This window comes from Podarcis cretensis (assembly GCF_951804945.1).
Source record: "Podarcis cretensis genome assembly, chromosome: 4".
NCBI classification, from domain to species: domain Eukaryota; kingdom Metazoa; phylum Chordata; class Lepidosauria; order Squamata; family Lacertidae; genus Podarcis; species Podarcis cretensis.
In genome coordinates, this window is record NC_137173.1 from 60,724,122 (window position 1) to 60,745,043 (window position 20,922).

Here is a 20,922-nt window from a genome sequence, read left to right on the forward strand (position 1 = left end):
CAAAACAAAACAAAACAAAACAAAACATGGCCGTTAGTGGGTAATTATGACTTTGGCTGAAGGAATGTATTATAGTCTGGCTCTGAAATATTATAATTATGCTGATCATTATGATTGTATGACTCACACTGTCTTTTAATAGTGCTGTGGAGGAAATGGGTGTATAAAATAGCTTTAATATTATATTGTATCGTGCATGTGTTAACAAATAATATGGAAACCGCTTGGGGGGGCATATTTTGCCTGAGAAGCAGCCTAAAGATCTACTGCACATTATAGTCTTCCTGTAGAAAAGCTGGCACACAGATGCAATTTTGAGATCCCATCTAACACTTATACAGTGTTTGTCCTGAGCGTGCAACAGAAACAAAACCTGCAAGAGAGCAAGCATAATGGTTAACAGCGTGAGGCAGGAGATGTTACAATTCTCAACTGGGCCATAAACTTACTGCATCCAACAAACCACTATCCTCATTCTTTCCACCCCAGGGTTTATTCGTGAAGAATCTTGTAGCACATTAAAGAGCGAACAAATGTATTATTATTGCATAAGCTCCCACTGACCGCAATCTGCTTCATCAGATGCATTATCTGACAATATGATGCTGTTTATTTGATACCCTATATAACTGGCCTAAGTACATAGGTGCATTGTATGGATTACAAAGATAATGCATGTGAGGCACACAGGGTAGTATTCAATTAAGTTTTACTCAGAATAGACCCATTGAAATGAACAGACCTAATTTTGTCATGTTCATTAAATCCAGTGGGTCTACTTACTATGAGAAAAAGACAACTGAATACCGGCCATGGAGTGTTAAGGAACAGCACTATAAAACAGTGAAATTAATGTAAGATGCTGATATAGTAGCTCATTAAATGATTCACTACCTATCCTCATTTTGCTGCATGGTTCTACTCTGCACTGCCCTCCACTGGTCTACATGCATGGTTGGAACTACAGGGTATTCAACAAGAACTGAAGTTTCAGGGCAGTGGGCAGGGGATGAGAGGCAGCAGAGCACACTGCCTTTCTCCAAGACAGCTCTCCTTGTTTCTAGCTGTATGTTACTGCGTTCATCAGGGAGTCACCATCACATTGACTGTTGTGTTTCTGTTTCTCTCTCTCTCTCTCTCTCTCTCTCTCTCTCTCTCTCTCTCAGACAAGACGACAGCAGAACAGAGTCACACACCACAGAGCTGGAAAAAGAAAGCCAGATGGCAGAAACTAAGCTGCCAACTAAAAATATCACTCTTGTTTCAGACAACGCTTGAAATGCTTTCTCATGTCAATTTAACATTTGTTATTATTAGAGCACCTAAAATTGATAGGCACCGTACAAATGTTAGGGGCAACACATAAGCCCCATAAGCTTGTGGTCTTAAATCCAAAGTCTGCCCATCAAAATATTGTTTTCAACTTCAGTATGGAATAAAATTGAAATCATGAATTTATTAATTTATACTAGACTGGTTGTCAAAAGCGTGCTTCTGAAATAAACAGGCTCTGTGCTACTGTTCAGAAGTTCGTTCTAGTAAAATCAATGGAATTTGCTTCAAATAAATATATTTTTAATTTACTGCATTTCCACCCTAGGGAGATTGAGGTGGTCTACATGGTTCTCCTACTTCCTGTTTTATCCTACAACAACCCAGTGAGGTAGGTTAGACTGGCCCAAGCCCACCCAGCAAGCTTCATGACTGAATCGGGTTTTTAACTCTCCTCTCCCAGGTCCTAGTCCAACACTCAAACCACTACACCACACTGACTCTTCATTGGAATGCAATGATCAAGTTTGATGTATGTCAAAGAATGTGCTTATTTCTTGTTCCCACCTCTTTCCAGCTCTGTCTGAATGGCAGCCACTCCCTCATAGTCCAGAGAGCAGCATATCATGTGTAACAGTCATAAACCTATTCATCAGAAAGTTCCCCCATCTAACAAATGAGATGTGGTGATTGAAAGTTTTGTGCAACAAATGGAAAATTCACATTGATTTTGCAACACTTTGATCATATGAAAATGCCTGTCAGAGGGGTATTGCCAAGATTTTAGTTCATTTAGAATTTCCCCTCCTTTTCTTTCTCTGGTTATGTAAAACCAGAGTTTTCCTGTATCCACAGACAATCTTTTCAGACTTGACTCCAGCTCCTCCTGGCCTCTATCTACACTAGTGATAAGGAGAAATAGGATTCAGTTTGCATTCAAAGGCAAATCTACATAATATTCCAAAAGAATATTTGCACTTTCCTGAATTGTGCAATGCAATTCTCTGGCCAAGTAATGTGTGCAAAAATTCAGATATTAAAACAGCACACAACAGTGCATTCCATTTGGGAAAACTGCTTTGCAAAGATGAACATATTGAGCAGAAATGTGTATATTAGAAGAAAGTCACACTAAAACTCATGAATTTTCATGAGGTCTCTACAAATATATATAAAAAACTGATGTGAAAATGCAGAGAACTGAACTCCAGAGTGGGAAAATGAGAAACTAAGAAAAACTGAAATTCACAAATTCACTCACCCCTAGTCCACACAGAGAGGTCAGTCTTCACTATCACACCTCCTTGAATCCAGATTATGTTAAAGGAGAATACTGAAGAAAATACACATTTCAGGGGTAAAATGTGTGCCATGTATTTGTGTTTGCATTTAGTAAAAAAAAGTTGAATACAGCCTGACCTAGAAAAGAAGTAGAGTTTTAAGGTAGATCATGCATAAATAAAGTACATGATCAGAAGCAGTCAAGAAGAACAGTTTGACAATTGGTGAGGTTTTGGCAATAGGCTGCATGAGTTTAAGCAAACCCAGCACTGAAATTTACAACGCTGCTGATCAGATGTACCAGTATATCATGTAATGTCTTACCATTTCCCCTCTCTCCTGCTCTCCCTACTAATTCATATACAATGTCTCCCCTTTTTGTTTGCTTTTAGAATTTCAAGCACGCCCTGCTACCTCAATAAGACACACAGGAAGAAAGCAGTGAGCCCTCAATCTTTAACCTGGCTGAGTTCCCATAAATGATTTATAAGAAACCAAATGGCTAGAGCGGGGAGGGGGTGGGGAGGAACACAAAAGAAAAGGAAACAGGACCTACAAATTGCAGGAGGAGATTGTAATGTGTTTCCACGCCAGGCATGAAGAAAGAGTGCCATTGGTGAACAGCAAGATAGGGACAGGGGCTGCACACATTTTAAACATGGAACGGAGATTGCTTTCCCCCACTTATTAAAGGCACAAATGCCAACCAAACATATTGGAATATCTGGAGGATCAAGGACAAGTCTGGCAGCCAGATTCTACAGATCATACTTGGGAGGTATGCAAGATTGTGTGTCAGAATTGGGTCTGGACTTCAGTTTGCACAAATGAAGACAATAGTGCCCACTATGCTGAAATATGCAGAAAGGAAACGATACTCGCTGAAGCATACCTGAGAGCTCAAGTTAGCGGGGGTGGGGGTGGGGGGCAAATGAACCGATTAAGGAGACAGAACAACATTCAGGAGATCCTGATGGCAGCTTTATGAGCTCTAACACTGGGACTTATGGGGGAAAGCAGATTTAAAACATTTTGAATAAAGCATATAGTATATTTTTTGTTTCCAGGCTCAGAGCAGAACTCACAGTTGCCATGTGACAGCAACAGTCCATCGGCACAGAAACCTTATTTGTTTAAAGTTACCTTGGACTTTGCTTTACAAGGTTCTGTTGTTTGTACAACTAAATGTCACATTTAGTTGGAGTTCTGTGCACTGGAGATTATTATACCTGTTCGTGTGGTGTTGCTGTAAAGACACTAACCCCCCCTCCAAAAAAAAAACCCCCATTAAGATGGTGCAGTGCCTAAATTTGAACTCCTGTAAAGCAATTATTCTTCAATTAATCTTCATTATAGTCATCTGGAAGCTTGAAACTGCATTTTGATTACTGAGGAGTGTGTTTCTCGTTGGCCTTTAGCGCCTTAAATTCAATTTGTTTCTGTCAGCCTAGGAGATTGAGGTATGAGAGGCACAGATGTAACATATAACCTTTGGATTTTTGTTTTTGTAGTGTTAACATTATGAAAAGCTATATGGAGAAGTCAGGCTTAATATTTGCCATCACTCTTCATGATAATGTCACTCCCTGAATAAAGCACTGATTTTTAACTCTTGTGCTTTATAACTTGGAATTTCTATTTATTTATATGATTCTTGAATCCTAAGAGGAGGCCTGTGATAGGTTTTAATGGGCAAGTACAAACCACAGTATGCTGGCATGAATATGATGCCAAATGATGAATTGCTGAAAACCAGTTAGTAACCAGTTGATCAGTAGGGGAGGGAAGGACGGAGCACACAAGTCTGAGACTTCATCCAGGCTTGACCTCATAGAACCAACTTATGGTTTGGTATTATGTTCAAATCTTGGTGTCAGATTGAACCAGTAAAAAAAATCTGACCAGTGCAACAGGGAAAACACAAAGCACATTGGCCAAACACATCTTGACATGTGTGACTCACCTGTTTGACCCTCAGTACCTCCTATTTGAGAGACTTGAGCATTTCATATGCAACAGTTTTTCTACTTAAAGATGATCCAAGCATAGGAAAATCCCCATTTATGAAGCGGACCTAACTGAAATTGAGGTACATAACTTGTGTGTATGATACTCTTGCTTACAAATGCTCTTGGTTTCTAATGTGAAGGTAAAATATGTGCTAGCCAGAATTCTTACAAATTTATCTCTTTTACTTTCCCTTCGATTTTAACAACTATCAGATATTCACTTAAATAGCAGCACAGAGGCATGAAGATTATTTAAGCCTTCTAACACGGTTAAATATTCTCAGAGATGCGTTCTCAGGTGTTATGTTTGATAAATTAATTTCTTGGCCAAAAATATAATAAAATTGAATTAACTGTGCCACAGTCATATGGTGCTTAAAGTATGCTTCAGATTAGTGCTAAAACAAATCCATAGTAAAATGAGATCTAAGACAAATGTGATAAGCACTAGAAATCTCTAAACCCATTGCTTCCCAGCCAATCCTTGTTCCTTTCTCCTTCTCTAACTGACAAAATTCATTGCCAATTTGCTACCAAGGTCTGAATACTGCTGTATAAAGCCCTAAACAACTTGGGGGCCCCCAAATATCTGAAGGAGACCTCCTCCTTCATCACCCTGCCTAGGGAGAACCGGAGGGGATAGCTGGTAGTGCCGCCACCCTCTGTGATTGGCTGGGCAGCAGAGCATGAGACAGCCTTCTTTGTGATGGTCCCCCAAGTAGAAGAATACATGCTCTCCAAGGTGTATCTTGTGCCATCATTGTATGCCTTTCAACTATTGGTCAAGGCACATCCCATTACTCAGGCTTTTTGGTTTAGTGGATATATTCCCTACTGCATTGCTGTTCTGTGCTGCTGTTTTGATATTGGTTAGTTTACTGGTTTTCTGGCTTTGCGCTTGTTTTAATTGTGACATTTTTGTAACCCACTCTAGGATAATTTACAACGGGCAGGCTATAAGGTCAGTATAGGAATACTTGTATAAATAAATAAAATAAGGAAGTGAAAATAATAAATAAAATCACCAACAACTCAACTAACTTCTCCTACTGACTATAACATTCTGCGTTCCAAGTGATGCGCTGCCCTCCCCTCCCAACTCAAAACTCAAAGAAGGTAAATTACAAACACCCATACAGCATTTTCTCTTTAGAGACTAATTATTTTATTCTGGGAACAAATCAGCTTTCCAGATATAAAACAATAACCACCAGGTGTTATTTCTTTTTCTTTTTTAAAAATAAGAATATCAAGGAGGGGGAGTTTGCTACATGTGCACAGATAAGGTGACCGTATTATATTTTGTATAAAAAGATAAAGATACACATTTGTCATGCTAATTCACGCTAAAACTTGCCCCCTGATCCTGCTGTTACATGGCTGCACTGTTCAAACACACTTAATTCATTTTATAAAATTTATATACTGCTCGGTTGTAGAACTGAGCAAAAGCCAGCACTTTTTTATGTGTGTTTCAATAAAAACCAGAAGCAGGAAACGATGACTGCACCTTACACCAGCTAATTGCACCATGGATTTCAGCTACCATGGTGCCAACTATTGTCGGCACTGTGGTGGCAAAGGTCATTTTAAATATTATTTAAACATTTCTATAGAACTGGTTCGGTGTATTAAGTTGCTTTACAATTCTTACTTCATTTATCCTCACAGTAACCTTGTGGGGTAAGTAGAGTGTTGATCTTGGGAGTCGGACTGATCCTGGCCAGCACTGATGTGGCCTTGGAAAAGATACTCTTGACCAGTCAAAATTATTGGGAGGTTAAGACTTCAGTTCTCTCTTGGGAGTACACTTTCCTGGGAATAAGCCTCATTGAACAAAGTAAGACTTACTTCCAAGTAAACATGCATAGGACCAGCCTGCAAATCATCACTTTGAGAAATTTAGAAGAAAGGCAAAATGCAAACCCAGTAAACAGTCAAATATAATTATTTGTTCAAAACCCGCCCAATGGTTTTTGCAGCTCACTGGCTTTTGGATCAGGTCCTCCCATGCTCAACATCGAAATCCACTCTGCCAACCTGGCCACTGTTTTGGAGACGTAATCAATTTAATGTAATAATTCTAGTGAATAGCCCCCCCCCCCCATTTTCAGTAATATCAGTAGGTTTGACTTAATGGAAACATTTGGAAATATTCATGTAAAAGAGTGGGTATTAACTGCAAGACATTGCTAAAATTTTCATTGACTAAATGCTTCCTTAACTACTGCTACATTCACCAAAGCTTTCTTAGCATCATACAAAGCAGAAATGTAATTGACCAAGACAATCAGAATCCAACAACAGAAGCAAACCTAAAAACCAAGTGTTTAAGCTGTTTGGAGAGAATCAACACTTGTGGCACTTTGAAGGAAAAATTGACAGGACGGGGCCAAGGCCTGAATCAACAGCAAGTTACTTTATCACTTTCCATTATGGATTCAGAAGCTCCCAGTTCCAATGCACGCAGTCAGGATGAGATCATGTCATACGTAACCCAGATAAATTCGACACTCAGTGGCAGGTGAAGCAGCCCAGTTTGTATAAAACTTTAAAGCACATTGTTAACCTGTGAGGTTTTGAATGCTCCTTTTCACTGATTGATTTCGGTCCTTGCATGAAATAAGAAGTTCCTTGAGTCAGCCACTTTGTCATTGCCTTGCCTTTTGTTTCATGGCTTGCAGAGGTCCACCCAGACAATGGTTACAAATCCCTGATCTAAAGTCAAGATGCAGTGGAGCATCCCATCCATAAAGGGGTGCTGTCTGTTTCCAACAGTTAAAATCCCAAGTATCTTCACACTCACTGAACTACCATACCAGCATTGCAATGCTAGGACTTAAATGTGCCTCCTGCCATCGCGGTCAGAGGGATAATCAGAGTGCATCCTTCTTTCTAAACCACCCAAACCAGGGGTGGCAACCTGAGGCCCAAATATGTGGCCCTCCGGGTCTCTCTGCCTGAAATTTGGGACTCTCCCCAAGCCACACAGCCTCCCAAGTCACATCCACCTTGGATGTTTTTGCTTAGCAGGAATGTGCCCTTGAACTCTGATTGTGCCTCTTACTTACCTGGATTTAGGACGGAGAGAGGAGTATGTGAAGAAACTAGCTTACTGTATAAAGGTAAAATTTACATTTGCTGCTCCGCCCACTTTTCCCTCTGGACCCGCCCACCATTGGGAAGTTTCCCAGAAAGGTTTCCAGACCCAGGGGCTAAAATAAGCAAGTCTTGAGAGTGGTGGCTCCTTGACAGCAGTTCTAGGCATTGGACGAAACACTTTGGTGGGCATTTCCATTATAGGATTCATTTGCCTTGAAGCTGTCCTGGGCATCGTTAACAGTATCATCTGGGGTCTTCAAGTCTGCCTTTTCCCCAGAGTTGCTGGATGCAAGAGGTTTGCATACATAGCAAAACAACTTGAAACACAGTGCCAATCCTTCTGAAATATTGGAGGAGAAAAGTTTTTTGCACGGGTGGCAAAACTGGTAGAACACGAGCATAAAAAGAACAGCTATGCAATAGCCAATCAGCAACTGTAAGACCAGCAATGGGGCACATACATACGTGTAGACATCAGTCTTGTACATATACCACATCAGCAAGAGAAAAGCATTCTCAAGGAACCTCACAATGTAATATAAAGCCAGCCTGTACCAGTTTTGGGATTTGTCAATTAAGTCGGAATCATTCAACTTCAGCTGCACAGCTGACCAGCAAAACATATTAATACCGGCATACAGGAAAGTGAGAAGGCACAAGACAATGGCAGTGCCCACTTTGCTCAAAGCCTTCTCTATATTTTCCGGCAAAGTGCACTTACTTTGCCAGAAGAGAATCCACGGGTGAAAGAAAAAAGCAAAGAAATTCACTAGCACCACTGGGAGGATCCAGATTTGAAGGACAGAGCTGAAGAGGACCAGGACTATCACCCGAGTGGCAATCTCAAAGCTTCTCCAGAGGAAGATGCAGAGGTAGGCAGCAGGCTTCACGCTGATGTCATAATCGTCATACTTAATCTTAATGGCCAGGATGTTGCATCGCAGTGCTCCATAGACGATTGACAGGAGAGAAAGGACCATGAAGATGCCTGAGGAAAGAGAAGGCAATCAACGTTTCTGAAAGCAGCACTCCCCAGAGAGCATCGTACGGCAGGAACACGCTTTCATTGGAAGTGGCTGACTCAAGTGGCCTAAACTGATGTGGCTTATAGTATCTTCTTAAGCACTATCCCAGTACACACTTTTCCTAATCCATGTGCCTAAACCATGTAGAAACACTGAGAAATGAACTGCGGCCCTCAAATGCATGCATGCTCCTTGGACTGTGCTAAAGGCTTTCCTTGAACTATTATGTTCACACCGTGAGCATGGCAGCTCCAGGACAATATTTTAGCATGTTGGGCCTTGAGAGAAACTCCAGCATTCTCATCAGCATCAGGTACAAACCACAAAGCTATTCAAGTCTCAGCAGCTGTACTGAATTTGCTGCAAGAGCAAACTCAAGGCTTGCAGTCACTGAGCTTTAAGTGTGCAAAGTGCTAAGTAGCAGCATTTCACTATTCCTCATTCAATAACGCTGTGTTATTCCTGTTTTGCTCACTTGGGGGAGGGGCCACAGCTAAAAAAGAAATGATAGCAACTTCCTAATTCTGTAGTTGAGATAGGCCTTGAGCCAGGACCTTCTGGGATGCTTCTCATCTTAATAAACAGAGGGTGACTGTCTTAACTCAGTTCCCCTTCCACAGGCACAAATGTTTTTACTTCAATGAGTAATACAGGCTTCCTCAACCTCAGCCCTCCAGATGTTTTGAGACTACAGTTCCCATCTTCCCTGACCACTGGTCCTGCTAGCTAGGGATCATGAAAATTGTAGGCAAAAACATTTGGAGGGCCGAGGTTGAGGAAGCCTGGAGTAATACATGCCAGTTGCTTCCTGGGATTCAAACTGTGGGCAACACTCAGATGCCCAATTCCCTCAGGGTTTTATTTTAAATTCAGTCAGGGTGTTGCAATCAAGAGGAGTGTCTCTGCCACATCCTCTGGTTCTCCACATCTTAATTACATCCTTTGAGGTGCTTTGCACTGAATGGGCAAACAGGGTGGCAGGGAGAGAGATGAATGACACAATACTAACCATCACAGTATTTGGGGTGCCTCTGTGTGGGTAGAGCTTTGAATGATGACCCACACTCATGAAATCTGTTACCAAGCTATTGGAAGTTCAATACAATCTAATATAGTGTTCCACATACACTGCAGTCTTGAATCTACTCTCTTTGGATTTTCCTGCTGCAATGTGAATGAAATTAGATCAACATGTTGAGTCTAGCCCATTCATATCTAATGTTTGCTTTCTCCTAAAATATGGGTCCTTGACTTGTTATGGGAAAAAATGTGCAAGTGCTTTCACAGAATAATAAGACCTTGCAAGAATGTATTTCACTTGTCATTCAGGTACTCCAAATATATCTACCTACAGCAATTATCTTTCAGTGGAGTGAAGAACAGGGATATTATTGTGATGAAGTCTTAATGCTTGGATTGTGTGGTGTTTTTTTAATTGTTGCTTTGCAGGTATTTGGATTTTTGTTTTGTTTTTTGAAAAACACACACTTGAAGGTCATTTTTTTAAAATGCAAGTACTGAATTTCTTGTGCCACTCAAACTGGTTTTTCAATGTATTTTTAAACCAATATTGGACTTGTTCCAGACCATTCATTTCAGCGATATCCTGCCAGAAACTGCTTCGTTACCTTCCCACAGATATGTCAGGTGGAGATTATTTCAGATTACAACTCCCATTATTACTCAAACCATACATCAAAGGAGCAACCAAGCAAGGCAGCAGCACAGGGCTGTCACTTGGTTAGGGCGGCGTCAAGGACTGTGCCAAGGCTTTGCAGTCAGGGTGACCGGAGACACACTAGAACAGCCTGAGGGCCACACCTGGAAGTGGAATTGTATGGCGAGTTGCAAATCCTCAAGAGGCAAACTATACCATCATAATGACGCATTGCAATAACGAAACCAAACATGCCTCTTTTTTAAGGTACGGGAGGGGAGTAAAACTTGGCCCCTCCACCTGCCACCAAAGCTGCAGGAATAGGCAAATCACTCCTTCTGTCCTCCTCACACCCCTAGCCAAGGCTCAGACAGGAAGCGGGGGCTTACAGCACCCCATTCCTCAGCCTCTTTCCAGCAAATCCTCTACCAGTGGCTGGGAGAGAAAGAGGAGATGCTGCTTTCTCCTCAGCCTGCCGCTCTGGCAAGGGCCACAGAAGGGAGGGTTCCCATGCCCTCAGCAGCTCTTCCGTTGAGGGAGTCTTGGCAGGTGCAGGTTCCCGCCCTTGTCCCATCACTGCAGCCCTGTGACAGCCTCTCCACCATGAAGGCCGGTCACCCTGACCAACTTGCACAAAGGAATCCTGAATTTCTGCATGTCCTGCTAAGTTACCTTCTTTCGACTGTGTCAGTAAAAATTTCACACTTTGCTCCATACTTGCCTAAGACTGGCAACTGACCACACACTCAAAACTAAACGGAACAAATGAAATAAAACTATGAGTATAGCAGAAGAGCCAAATTATCAGAAGAGGCACAATTCTGAAGCCCTTCTGAATTTAGGACCTTAAATTCTTAACCTTAACAAATAACTTTGTGTGTGTGTGTGTGTGTGTGTGTGTGTGTGTGATGAGAGATTTAGGAGGGTGGCAAGATTTAACCATTATACACACACACACACACACACACACACACAATAAACAGTATCATTAAAACAAACATAAAACATAAAACAGTAGTATAAAATCATACTAAAACAGGAACTCGTAGATTTAAACACATAAAAACAGGGTCTCACGGGGTCACAGAGGGAACTCAGGACTCAGCAATCTTTTTCTATTATTTTGTTTCTGTTTTGACTATTTATTTGTGCTTTTATCTTGTATTTTTATCTTGTGAACCACCTTGAAGGGTGGTACGTAAATCTAATAGATAAAAATAAATAATAAAACAAGGCCAGCATCCTAGAGCATTTCACTCTTTTGTAGCAAGACCAAAGTCTCAACTGGATCACATTGCATTTCTAGCCCACCTCACCTCCATGACAGAAGTCAAGATAGCATACATTGGTTCCTGGGTGACTTCCCATCCAGAGACCCCAAACTGCTTACCTACAGCTAGCTTCCCATATCATACGTTTTCTGACCATAACCACTCAGGGGGGAGGAAAGGAGTAAATGGAGGGGAGGGGAGGTTGCAGTGGGGAGAAGGAAGGCAGGGTATGTCTCTGAAGAGCTACATGCAATCTGGGTAGGTGGGCCAGTGAAGAAAGAAAACAGCAGCTGGGGATGCAAATTATGTGCCCCCCCCCCCCAGTGCTTGCTCTCTGAGGTACCGCAGTTGTCTCATTTTATGCAATGCAGGTATGGGGAACTTCAGGCCTAGAACCCTCAGCAATTTTCAATGGAAAAAAGAAATTGGATCTAGTTATTTCATATTAGTTTCTGAAAGGAAAGTGTTTGCTAGATGCTCAGTTGGTTGCCCTGCAGAGAATGAAAATGCCAATTTACACATTATGCGGCAGCCCAAATCCATTTTGCACGATAACTGGAAGTTCCAAAGAAGTGGGTGTGTGAGTGATCCACACTCTTGGTTTCTGAATTTTTACGTTGCCCATGAAGAGGATGCTTGCACTGCAAGATATGCAAGTTCCAAATGTATGTATGAGAACTTATGCATCTTGAGGAAACGGCTGTCGCATGTAGAAGGTCCCAGGTTCTTCAATCCCCGGCATCTTTAGGTAGGCTTGGGAAAGACTTCCTGTCTGAAACCCTGCTGCCAGACAGCATGGGCAATGCTGAGTTAGATGGACCAATGGCTGCCACCGAACAGATGCACACGATTGGCTATTACAATAGGGCATGAGTCACCTGCACATCAACTTTATGTGCTTTATCTAAATCTACTTACACTGCCGGGGGGGGGGGGGAAATGCAAGACCAGTCGAGTGACTAGCTCACCACAACTGCTCCATTTATTTTAATTTAATACTTAGCAACCATCCACTTGTCTACGGTCATCAGGATTTTTGGTTTATTAATCTTTCAGGGCCACATTCACTGCTATTTCAACGTACTCCTGAGACTTGTTTAACTTTAAAGCAATTAATCTCTGGACATGAGTCTGAAAGTGCTGAAGTTAATTTCAGACCTCTAATAGGATTTCCCACACATATACTCTTCTAACCCTGGGTGTCTTCAAGCTGCTCCTTTGAATTAATTTTCACATAGAATGTGTCACAAGAAGTTGTTTCTATATCCAGATCCCCCAATGTAGATATGGAATGGTTTACTATATTATATGTATTTCTGCTGTGAGACAAAATTATGCTCTTTGCTTGTTTGCAACAGCAGCAAACATCCTCCCCAAGCATCACTGCAAGCAAATACTTTAAACATAGTTTTAAAAATCAAGTAGCCAGCTGTTTGTGTCCATAGAAGTTTGTTAACGTTTGAAAAAGGCTAAGACAGGGGTTGGCAACCTAAGGCCCATGGGCCACAAGTGGCCCACGGGGGTTGGTTAAATGGCCCACGAACCACTCCCAAACTGAGCCACCTGCTTGGCGAGTCCCCCCCACCCCAGCGCGGGGACTCACTGAAAATTGCATCCGCACGGACGCAGATGCCGGAAATCGTGGGTGCATAGTCCGGCCCACAGAGAGATCTCCTCTGGAGTGAACCGGCCCAGGTGAGGTAAACCTTGCCTACCCCTGGGCTAAGTGTGGTGTAGTGGTTAAGAGCGGTGGACTCGTAATCTGGTGAACCAGGTTCAATTCCTTACTCCTCCACATGCAGCTGCTAGGTGACCTTGAGCTAGTCACACTTCTCTGAAGTCTCTCAGCCTTACTCACCTCATAGAGTGTTTGTTGTGGGGGAGGAAGGGAAAGGAGAATGTTAGCCGCTTTGAGACTCCTTTGGGTAATGATAAAGCGGGATATCAGATCCAAACTCCTCTTCTTCTTCTTCTAAGAGGTCCTATTAGTATGCTCGAAGCAGCTAAGATTAGGGATGAGATATTACAGAGTGGGGAGTCTTGGTCTCATTGTTTCTACTTTTATGAATTAAGCACTGGGGGGAAAATGCATCCCTAGGTATGGGGAACCTGTTATCTCCAGTTGTTGCTGGACCACAGTTCCCTCATCTCTGACCTTTGCCCATGCTGGCTGGGGCTGACAGAATTTGGGAGTTCTCTTCTCCCTGCTATAATTCGTAGAAGGGCTTTCCACTTCTTATAACCTTGTCTGTAACTCTTAGTAAAGAAGCAGTCTGCTTAATTTATTTGCTATATTTATGTAAAGCTACTCAATAACATTTTCCTCTGGTTGGCTTTCAGCACAAAAATGACAGTAGCACAATTAAAAACGTAATAGCCTACATTAAATATCAAATTGCATCCTAAAGATTTCTGGCGCACATTTCCAACAAGGAGTAGAGTAAAAGCAAATAAATATATATTTACAGCACATACACAGCGATTCAGAACACTAAAAGCACAGGTTTTGAAAAGGGCTGGGGGAATTTTAATAACTCTTCACCTCTTCACCAAAACAACCATAATGTAGGTCATTAACCATTTCCACCTGCATCTGGTTTCCTAAACAGCTCAATAAGGGAGAGGATATAGTTATTACTTACCCATAATCCCTATCTCTAAACACTCACCAAAATGGAATACTGAAAAATGTACCAATTATACATACTTCTGGCTGCCGTCATCTCCTGCTGGAGGACACATATGTACAGCTGAAGCGTCAGCTGTGGTGCAGAGCCTAGGAAAGCTTGGATCACCGATGCCCGACTAAACGCAGATCTGTGTGTAAACAGCTTGCCCTCAGCTTGGCCCACTTCCTTCTCAACTTCTTCCGAATGTCCATCTTTGGGCATCTGCCTCTTCTTGGTGATGCTGACATAAGGCTCCTCTATTCTGCCTGCATGAAAGTAAATATAAAAAACCTCCACGCACCTGTGGGGAGAAATGGACAAGAGTAGATGTTGCTTTATTTTTTTCCCCAAAATAATATTTATTAAAATTTTCAAGGGTTACAAAAAGCAAAAATAAAAGCAATAATACCATACCAAACAAAAACAAAATAACACATCACAATAAGAAAAGAAAAAAAGAGGGGGGGAAAAAGAAGGAACAAAAAACAAAAAACACAACTAATCTTCCCAACTTATTTTTCATTCGCTTATTTCCTTGACCTCCTCACACCTCCCTTTTTTGTATTCTAATTCGATTATCTATTTCAGCAAATCCTTTCCATCTTTTCCAATTTTTGTTCTGTAATTTATCTCAATATAATGTAACTTTACTTTCCCTCCTTTCACCAATTTTTTTAACCTTATTTTAACATTAAAACTAAAATACTTGTATATGTTTAACTCCTTATAACATTTCTGCTAAATCCATAAAATATCAATCCACCATTTTTCTATCACTCATTAATTTTGCGATATTTCTATATATAAACTTTAAGTTTTCCAATCTTCTTCCATCAACTCCTCTCCCTGGTTTCGGATTCTGCCAGTCCTTTCCGTCAATTCCATTCCATCAACCTGGAGATCTTATGTCCGAGGCTCTTAATTCTTTTCCAGGTCCCTTCTGCAGATCTTCTTCATATTCTTTAATGCTAGAGAGCAAGTCTCGAGAGAACTCCATCCTAACATTACCTTTATTCCTTCTGGACAGTTCAGCCAAATTTCCATAGTTGAAGCTAGGGTCTATACAGTGTTTCAGGACGTATTTCAAGATTCCTCCAAATCCAAAGGCCCCCAAAACTTCAATCTCCTTCAAATCCAAGTCCATGTCCCAAAAGTCAATTAATCCCTGGATAGAGAGATCTTTCCAACTTTCCTTCTTCAGTCCAAGCCAGGATCCAATCCTCAAAATCTGGCTTTTTCTAGATTCAATCATAAAAGGCCTCAATTTATAGTCCTCAATTTGCTTCTGTAGAACTAAGGATCCCGCTTGTGTTATTTTAGGTTCAAAAACAATGACTTTCTCCTTTTCCTCCACCATTTGTTCTGCCAAGGTAGGTTCCTGTGCCAGGTCATGAATTATTTCTGTGTTGGTGCTCGCTTTTTGTCTCATATTAGTCACTTTCTGTTCCAAATTATCCATTTTAAAAGTCATGTCATCCATCTTTTTATGAATCTCTTCCAGCAAATAGTTTGTCTTGCATAATGCAGTCAAAATAACTTCTCCTATCAACATTTTGAATGGTCCAAGGTCAATCTCTGGTTCTCAGAATCTTTATCTTGCAGCTGGAGACCTCCCAGTTACACTCCTATAACAATTTCAAAGGCTCCCTCTAGAGGGAAACAGTCTCCACTTGTATCAGTTCTTTCAAGCACAACTCAGGCAATAATCATAGTTTCAATTTTCAGTTACTTTTTCCTCCATTTTAAATGCAGAAGAGGACAATGGAAACAGTATCTTGCTCTTATTTTAGCTAGCTGTCAAATCCGTTCTGTCAATAAACTTTCCCCAAGCGTCATCTGGCAGCCTGTTCCCAGGTTCAGAGGTGTGGTAATTTGATTTTCCCCTCACTCCTGCAGGCTTACTAGGTTCAAAATTTCCCCCCTCTTTACCTGCTTCCAAGGGGGGTTTTGTATTTTTAACCGATGGAGATTTAATCCTTTATCAAAAGCTTTCAAAGACTTTAGCTTGTAACATCTTTGCTTCAGTCTATTTACAAAAGTGGAAGGCGGACTTCTTGTTTATGACCTTCCCGCTTCGGCGCCAAATTAAGGTACTTAAAGATCCAATTTTCTGTTCTACTCACGGGTAGTTGTTTAAAATCCAATTGTCCACAGGAAAAAGTCAGCGCTCTTCAGCAACAGCAATGCAGCTTCACTCCGTGAAAGAAGCAGTCGGTTCAGAGCACCGCGCCGCCAACCCCACATCGCTCCGGATCCCCTAAACAGGGTTTCCCCGCGAGTAGGGGAGGCACAAAAGGTGCCAGCCGAATCCCAGGTTCACAGGCTTCTTCTGCCTGTGATTTCAGTGGGTCTCCGCCTTCGCCGTGGCGGTCAGACCCTGTTTTTCACGGAGTAAGTTCCTCCCGATTGGAGCTCAGCCATTGCCGGAGGCGCCAACCCGGAAGTCCCCAAGAGTAGATGTTGCTTTATAGATGGTATATTACACCTGTGAAATTAGCTAAAATGTATAAGACAAATAATAAATGTTGGAAATGTAAAGAAAAAGAAGGGACATTTTATCATATGTGGTGGGAATGTAAGAAAGTAAAAAACTTCTAGGAAATGATATATAATGAGATGAAAAAGATGCTGAAATATACAATATTAAAAAAACCAGAAGCATTTTTACTTGGTATTATAGGTGAGGACATTAATAGGCAAGATGTTAAATTGTTTTTATATGCAATAATAGCGGCAAGAGTATTGTTAGCCCAGAAATGGAAGCAAGAAGAAATTCCGATGAAAGAAGAATGGCAGACAAAATTAATGGACTACGCAGAATTAGATAAAATGACAGGAAGGATTCGAAACCTGCAGGACCAGAGATTCACAGAAGATTGGAAGAAATATACGAATTATTTGAAGAGCAACTGTAATCAACAAATTATGCTTGTAGGACTAAAGGAAGTTTTGTAAGGAGAAATATATGAAACATTGCAAAGTAGAGATATTAGTTATGAGAGTTAAATGTAATAGTGGAAGTAAGAAAGGTAAATTAAGTGAATAGATTGGAAAATTTTCAGATGTGATTGATGTGAAGTAAAAAAAACTGTATAAGATATAAAAGTTAAATATTGTTGAAAATGATATGTTGAAAAACTAATTATATATATAGAGAGAGAGTAGACATAACATTTGAATGGGGAAAAAGAGCAGATGTTGCTTTAACATAACTCTTCTGAATTTCACGATTGCTTTTAAGTAGGATCTCTGATTAGAAAGAAGTTAAGGTGGGCATGTGGAACACCCCTTTAGCTCATTCTTAGGATTCTGAAATTCATGGGTGGAACTCAACCACCATGCCTCAGCAGCACAAGGATGTCCACTTGCAAAGGAAGAAGAGGGGAAGAACATTCCATTATGCAGGTAGAGATCCTTTTGCTGATGGAATATTTGTGTTGCACTAAGCTGTACACAACTCCACATAATCACAGAAAGGACTACTGTATGGTGTCCTTTGGTGAACACATTCTTGACAGGTCCCTGCCCAAATTGTTCTTGAAAACATTTAAGGAAAGACATTCTGCAGCCTGCTTAGGAAGTTGATATGTATTATTGTTGTATAATAACATTTTAATCATTATTAATGTGCATCAGAAACACATAGTATAATAGTGTATAAATAAGATGTGTAAACTTGATAGCTAATTCACTTAACTGGCTTTCCCTATGTCAAGAGTTCCTACAATCACCATGGCCAATTGAGAAACCATGGAACGATTGCTCTGATGCAGTACTACTAAATGCTTCCGGTTCAGGCTCCTTATGTGCAGCTGTGTATATGGACTTACTCTTTGAAGTTACTGGTAACTTTTAGGTCAACAGCAGAATACCTTGGGAGACTGAAATGTTTTTCCAGAGCTTAATATTTATTAATTAACATTGCATTTATACCCCACCTTTTATTTAGAAAGCAAGGAGGGGATTGCTGGCAGGTGATGGCATCCATCCATGATATTAGAAAAGTTTTGGATAACAGTATTGGGTCCTGTAAAACATTGTTATGTTATCCCTCCCTCTGCTCCCCCCCCCATTTGGTGTTTGATTTGCATGTACAATTTGGCTTCAGGAACAAACTGGTAAGAAACTTGATACTGCTCACGCTTCTTTGCTTGAAGGGATAACTGCCACAATAGTTAATGATTTATCAAATTTATTTTTTTCTGTTAAAGTGTATACCCTGCCTTTCTAGGCAAAAAAAATCCATTCTGGGTGGCTTACAATGTCGTCAAAGTTCAGATATGATATATTCAGAGAGCAATAATGGGTAACAAAATCAATTTAAGTCTAAAGGCACCTTAAAGACTAAGACATTTTTATTATGCCATGAGCTTTTCTCTCTTTTGTTTGCTGCAACCAACCATCACAGTTACCTCCCTGAAATTAAAATCAACAGAAACAGAAAGGAAACTGATAGAATAATTTGTTAGGAAAATACTTGCTGAAGCTGAAGCAACACAATTTACCTCTGGGTGGTAAAAGAGAGAGAGAGAGAGAGAGACTTGAAAATGGCAAATTGCTTCCAGGATGATGACGTGTGTGTGTGGATATTAAAAAAACAACAACAACAAAAACAAAGCAGTTTGATTTTGGCATTATTATGTTATTATTATGTTAACAAAAAACAAGATGTCTGAAAAGGAGGTTATAAATATTTTCAGTAGATAAAAATAGGTTTGAAATATCCAGTTTCTTCTTCTTCAATTTTCAAAGAGCAATTGTGTGTGGTCCACAAGAAACTCGGCCTCCTTCCCCTTTGTCTTACCCACAAGCTGAAATAGTTTCACTCAACCCAAAAGGTGAAGACTACTCAAGATGTGTGAACCTGTTATACTCTCAAGACCAGCTCTCTCACCACTGCCTCCCTTATTCCAATACAGCTTTCCAGAAGCACACTCTACAGATGGGCGTGCCTGTGACCAAACGCAGGCATGCTTCTCTGCCAGTTACTGCTCACAGGCAAAGCCAGAGCAGGCAGCTGTGCAGATAGGAAGCATCACAGACCCTTAACCGCACACAGTACAGATCCATTAACATGCATGGCGAGGGAGGGAGATTTCCAAGCATATAAAAGGAGACCATGTCCTGATGGGTGCAGCAAACAGCTTAACACACAAAAAACCCCCAACACTTTTAATTCACTATAAACAAAATGGTCCTTTATCTTGCACATCTGACCCAACAAAGAGCTCTTGCGCTATCTTAATGGTCACAATTCCCTATCCAGATCTCTCGGCATAGAATCTACCACTGAAGCGAACGATTTTTTAATGGACAATAAGGCTGGAACTGGTCCCCAATTCAGACACTCGAGTGTGTTTCCAGCATTCTGAGATGTCTGACAGCCATTGTGGGGCGTTGCTCTTCCAGCGCAACTGGGGCGGCGACCCCCTCCCCTGACCCGGCCAGCCCTCCCCGCTTGGGCGGTCCTTCGCCTGCAGGAGCACCTGCGGGGATCGGGGCCCACGCCCCCCACCCACCTGACGAGGGGTCCCAGCTGCAGGATGTGCAGGAGCAGCACGAGCGGCCTGTCCTTGCTGAGGTCTCGGTGGATGAAGACGAGGCTGAACTGGACCAGCACGCAGGGCAGCAGCGCGAAGAGCAGAGTCAGCGACTGCCAGATGCGGTCGCCCGCCGAGCGGTAGGTGCTGCTCAGGTACAGCGCCAGCGCCGTCTCGGCCACGAAGAGGAAGAGCGACACCAGCACCGAGCCCGGGAATTTCATCGCCGCCGGCGGGGAAGCCAGCCGGTCAGCGGCTCAGTCAGCGGGCAGGAGCAGGGCAGCGCTGGCCACGCGCGGAGCTCCGCAGCCGAGGCCGCCAGCTGCCCATCTCCCGGAGCCCAGCGAGGAGCCCAGCTGCCGGCGGGAGACGCCCGAGCCGCGCCTTCGCCAAGCGCCCGCTAGGGGGCAGGCCTGGGCGAGCTGCTGCTGCGGCGCCGGTCGCCCAATTGGACGAGGCTCGTTGTCTTCGGCGCCGCTCGAGGGGATGGCGGAGGAGGATCCACGAAAGAACCCGAAGCGCCGGGCCTGGAGTTGCGAAAGCTGCTTGCTTGCGGCGCCCTCCCCAGTCGAGGGGCGCTCTTGTTCACCTGGCTTCTTAGATTCCATGGCCTGGGCCTGGCTCAGGTTAAGCTCAGGGGTAGCCCATCCTAGTCTGTACCAGCAGCAGGACAAATATGAGTAAAATGTTGGGGGAGGGGGGAGGTAAGCCCTGCCACACATAATCAATCACAAGTCACCAGACATGCTCAGCATTCAAATGGCAATGCCCATCGACCTTGCTGGTGGCAGCTCCCTGAAATATTTTATTGGGGATTTGGCCCCTTGGGAGTTGGCTGGTATGTTTGCTACTAGGATCGCCATCCTCCCACCCAATAAGAGACATATTAAATATGCTTTTAACTTATGCCTGACAGGCAGAAATTCAATGGGTGGCCATTGCCTGTATTTTCCCAGAGATAAGAGACTCCACCTGGTGTATTTTTTAAACACTAGATGAGCCTCGCCAGAAAAGAAGCTGGCAACACCACTTACCAGGAGAGGATTCAGGTTCAGGTATCTGCCCAGGCATGAGGCAAACTGGATAGTCTCTCAGA

The 20,922-nt window shown here is 42.2% G+C and overlaps 1 protein-coding gene across 3 annotated transcripts; it reads right to left on the bottom strand.

Moving 5' to 3' along the window:
• Window positions 1-2,089: 2,089 nt before the first annotated feature.
• XK (X-linked Kx blood group antigen, Kell and VPS13A binding protein) lies at window positions 2,090-20,191 on the bottom strand. Of its 3 annotated transcripts, none has more exons than XR_013838240.1 (4): window positions 19,806-20,191; window positions 14,325-14,587; window positions 4,517-8,652; window positions 2,090-2,605 (listed from the first exon to the last, which is right to left on the bottom strand). XR_013838240.1 is itself a non-coding variant. In XM_079973206.1 (3 exons), the coding sequence occupies exons 1-3, from the start codon at window positions 20,048-20,050 to the stop codon at window positions 7,823-7,825; spliced, it is 1,338 nt and encodes a 445-aa protein (XP_079829332.1). In that variant the 5' UTR covers window positions 20,051-20,191; the 3' UTR covers window positions 2,090-7,822. The 3 variants fall into 3 exon arrangements, 1 of the variants encoding a protein (XP_079829332.1); XR_013838241.1 differs by having other exon boundaries at window positions 2,090-4,000; XM_079973206.1 differs by having other exon boundaries at window positions 2,090-8,652.
• Window positions 20,192-20,922: the final 731 nt, after the last annotated feature.

Excerpts from the sequence above, each read along its gene's own strand:
- XK (XM_079973206.1), bottom strand. The coding sequence starts at position 20,050 with ATGAAATTCCCGGGCTCGGTGCTGGTGTCGCTCTTCCTCTTCGTGGCC. Across the intron at positions 14,588-19,805 it reads CAGCTGGGACCCCTCGTCAG|GTGCGTGGAGGTTTTTTATA; the intron begins GTGGGTGGGGGG and ends TTCTCCCCACAG. Across the intron at positions 8,653-14,324 it reads GGAGATGACGGCAGCCAGAA|GCATCTTCATGGTCCTTTCT; the intron begins GTATGTATAATT and ends CTCTTTCCTCAG.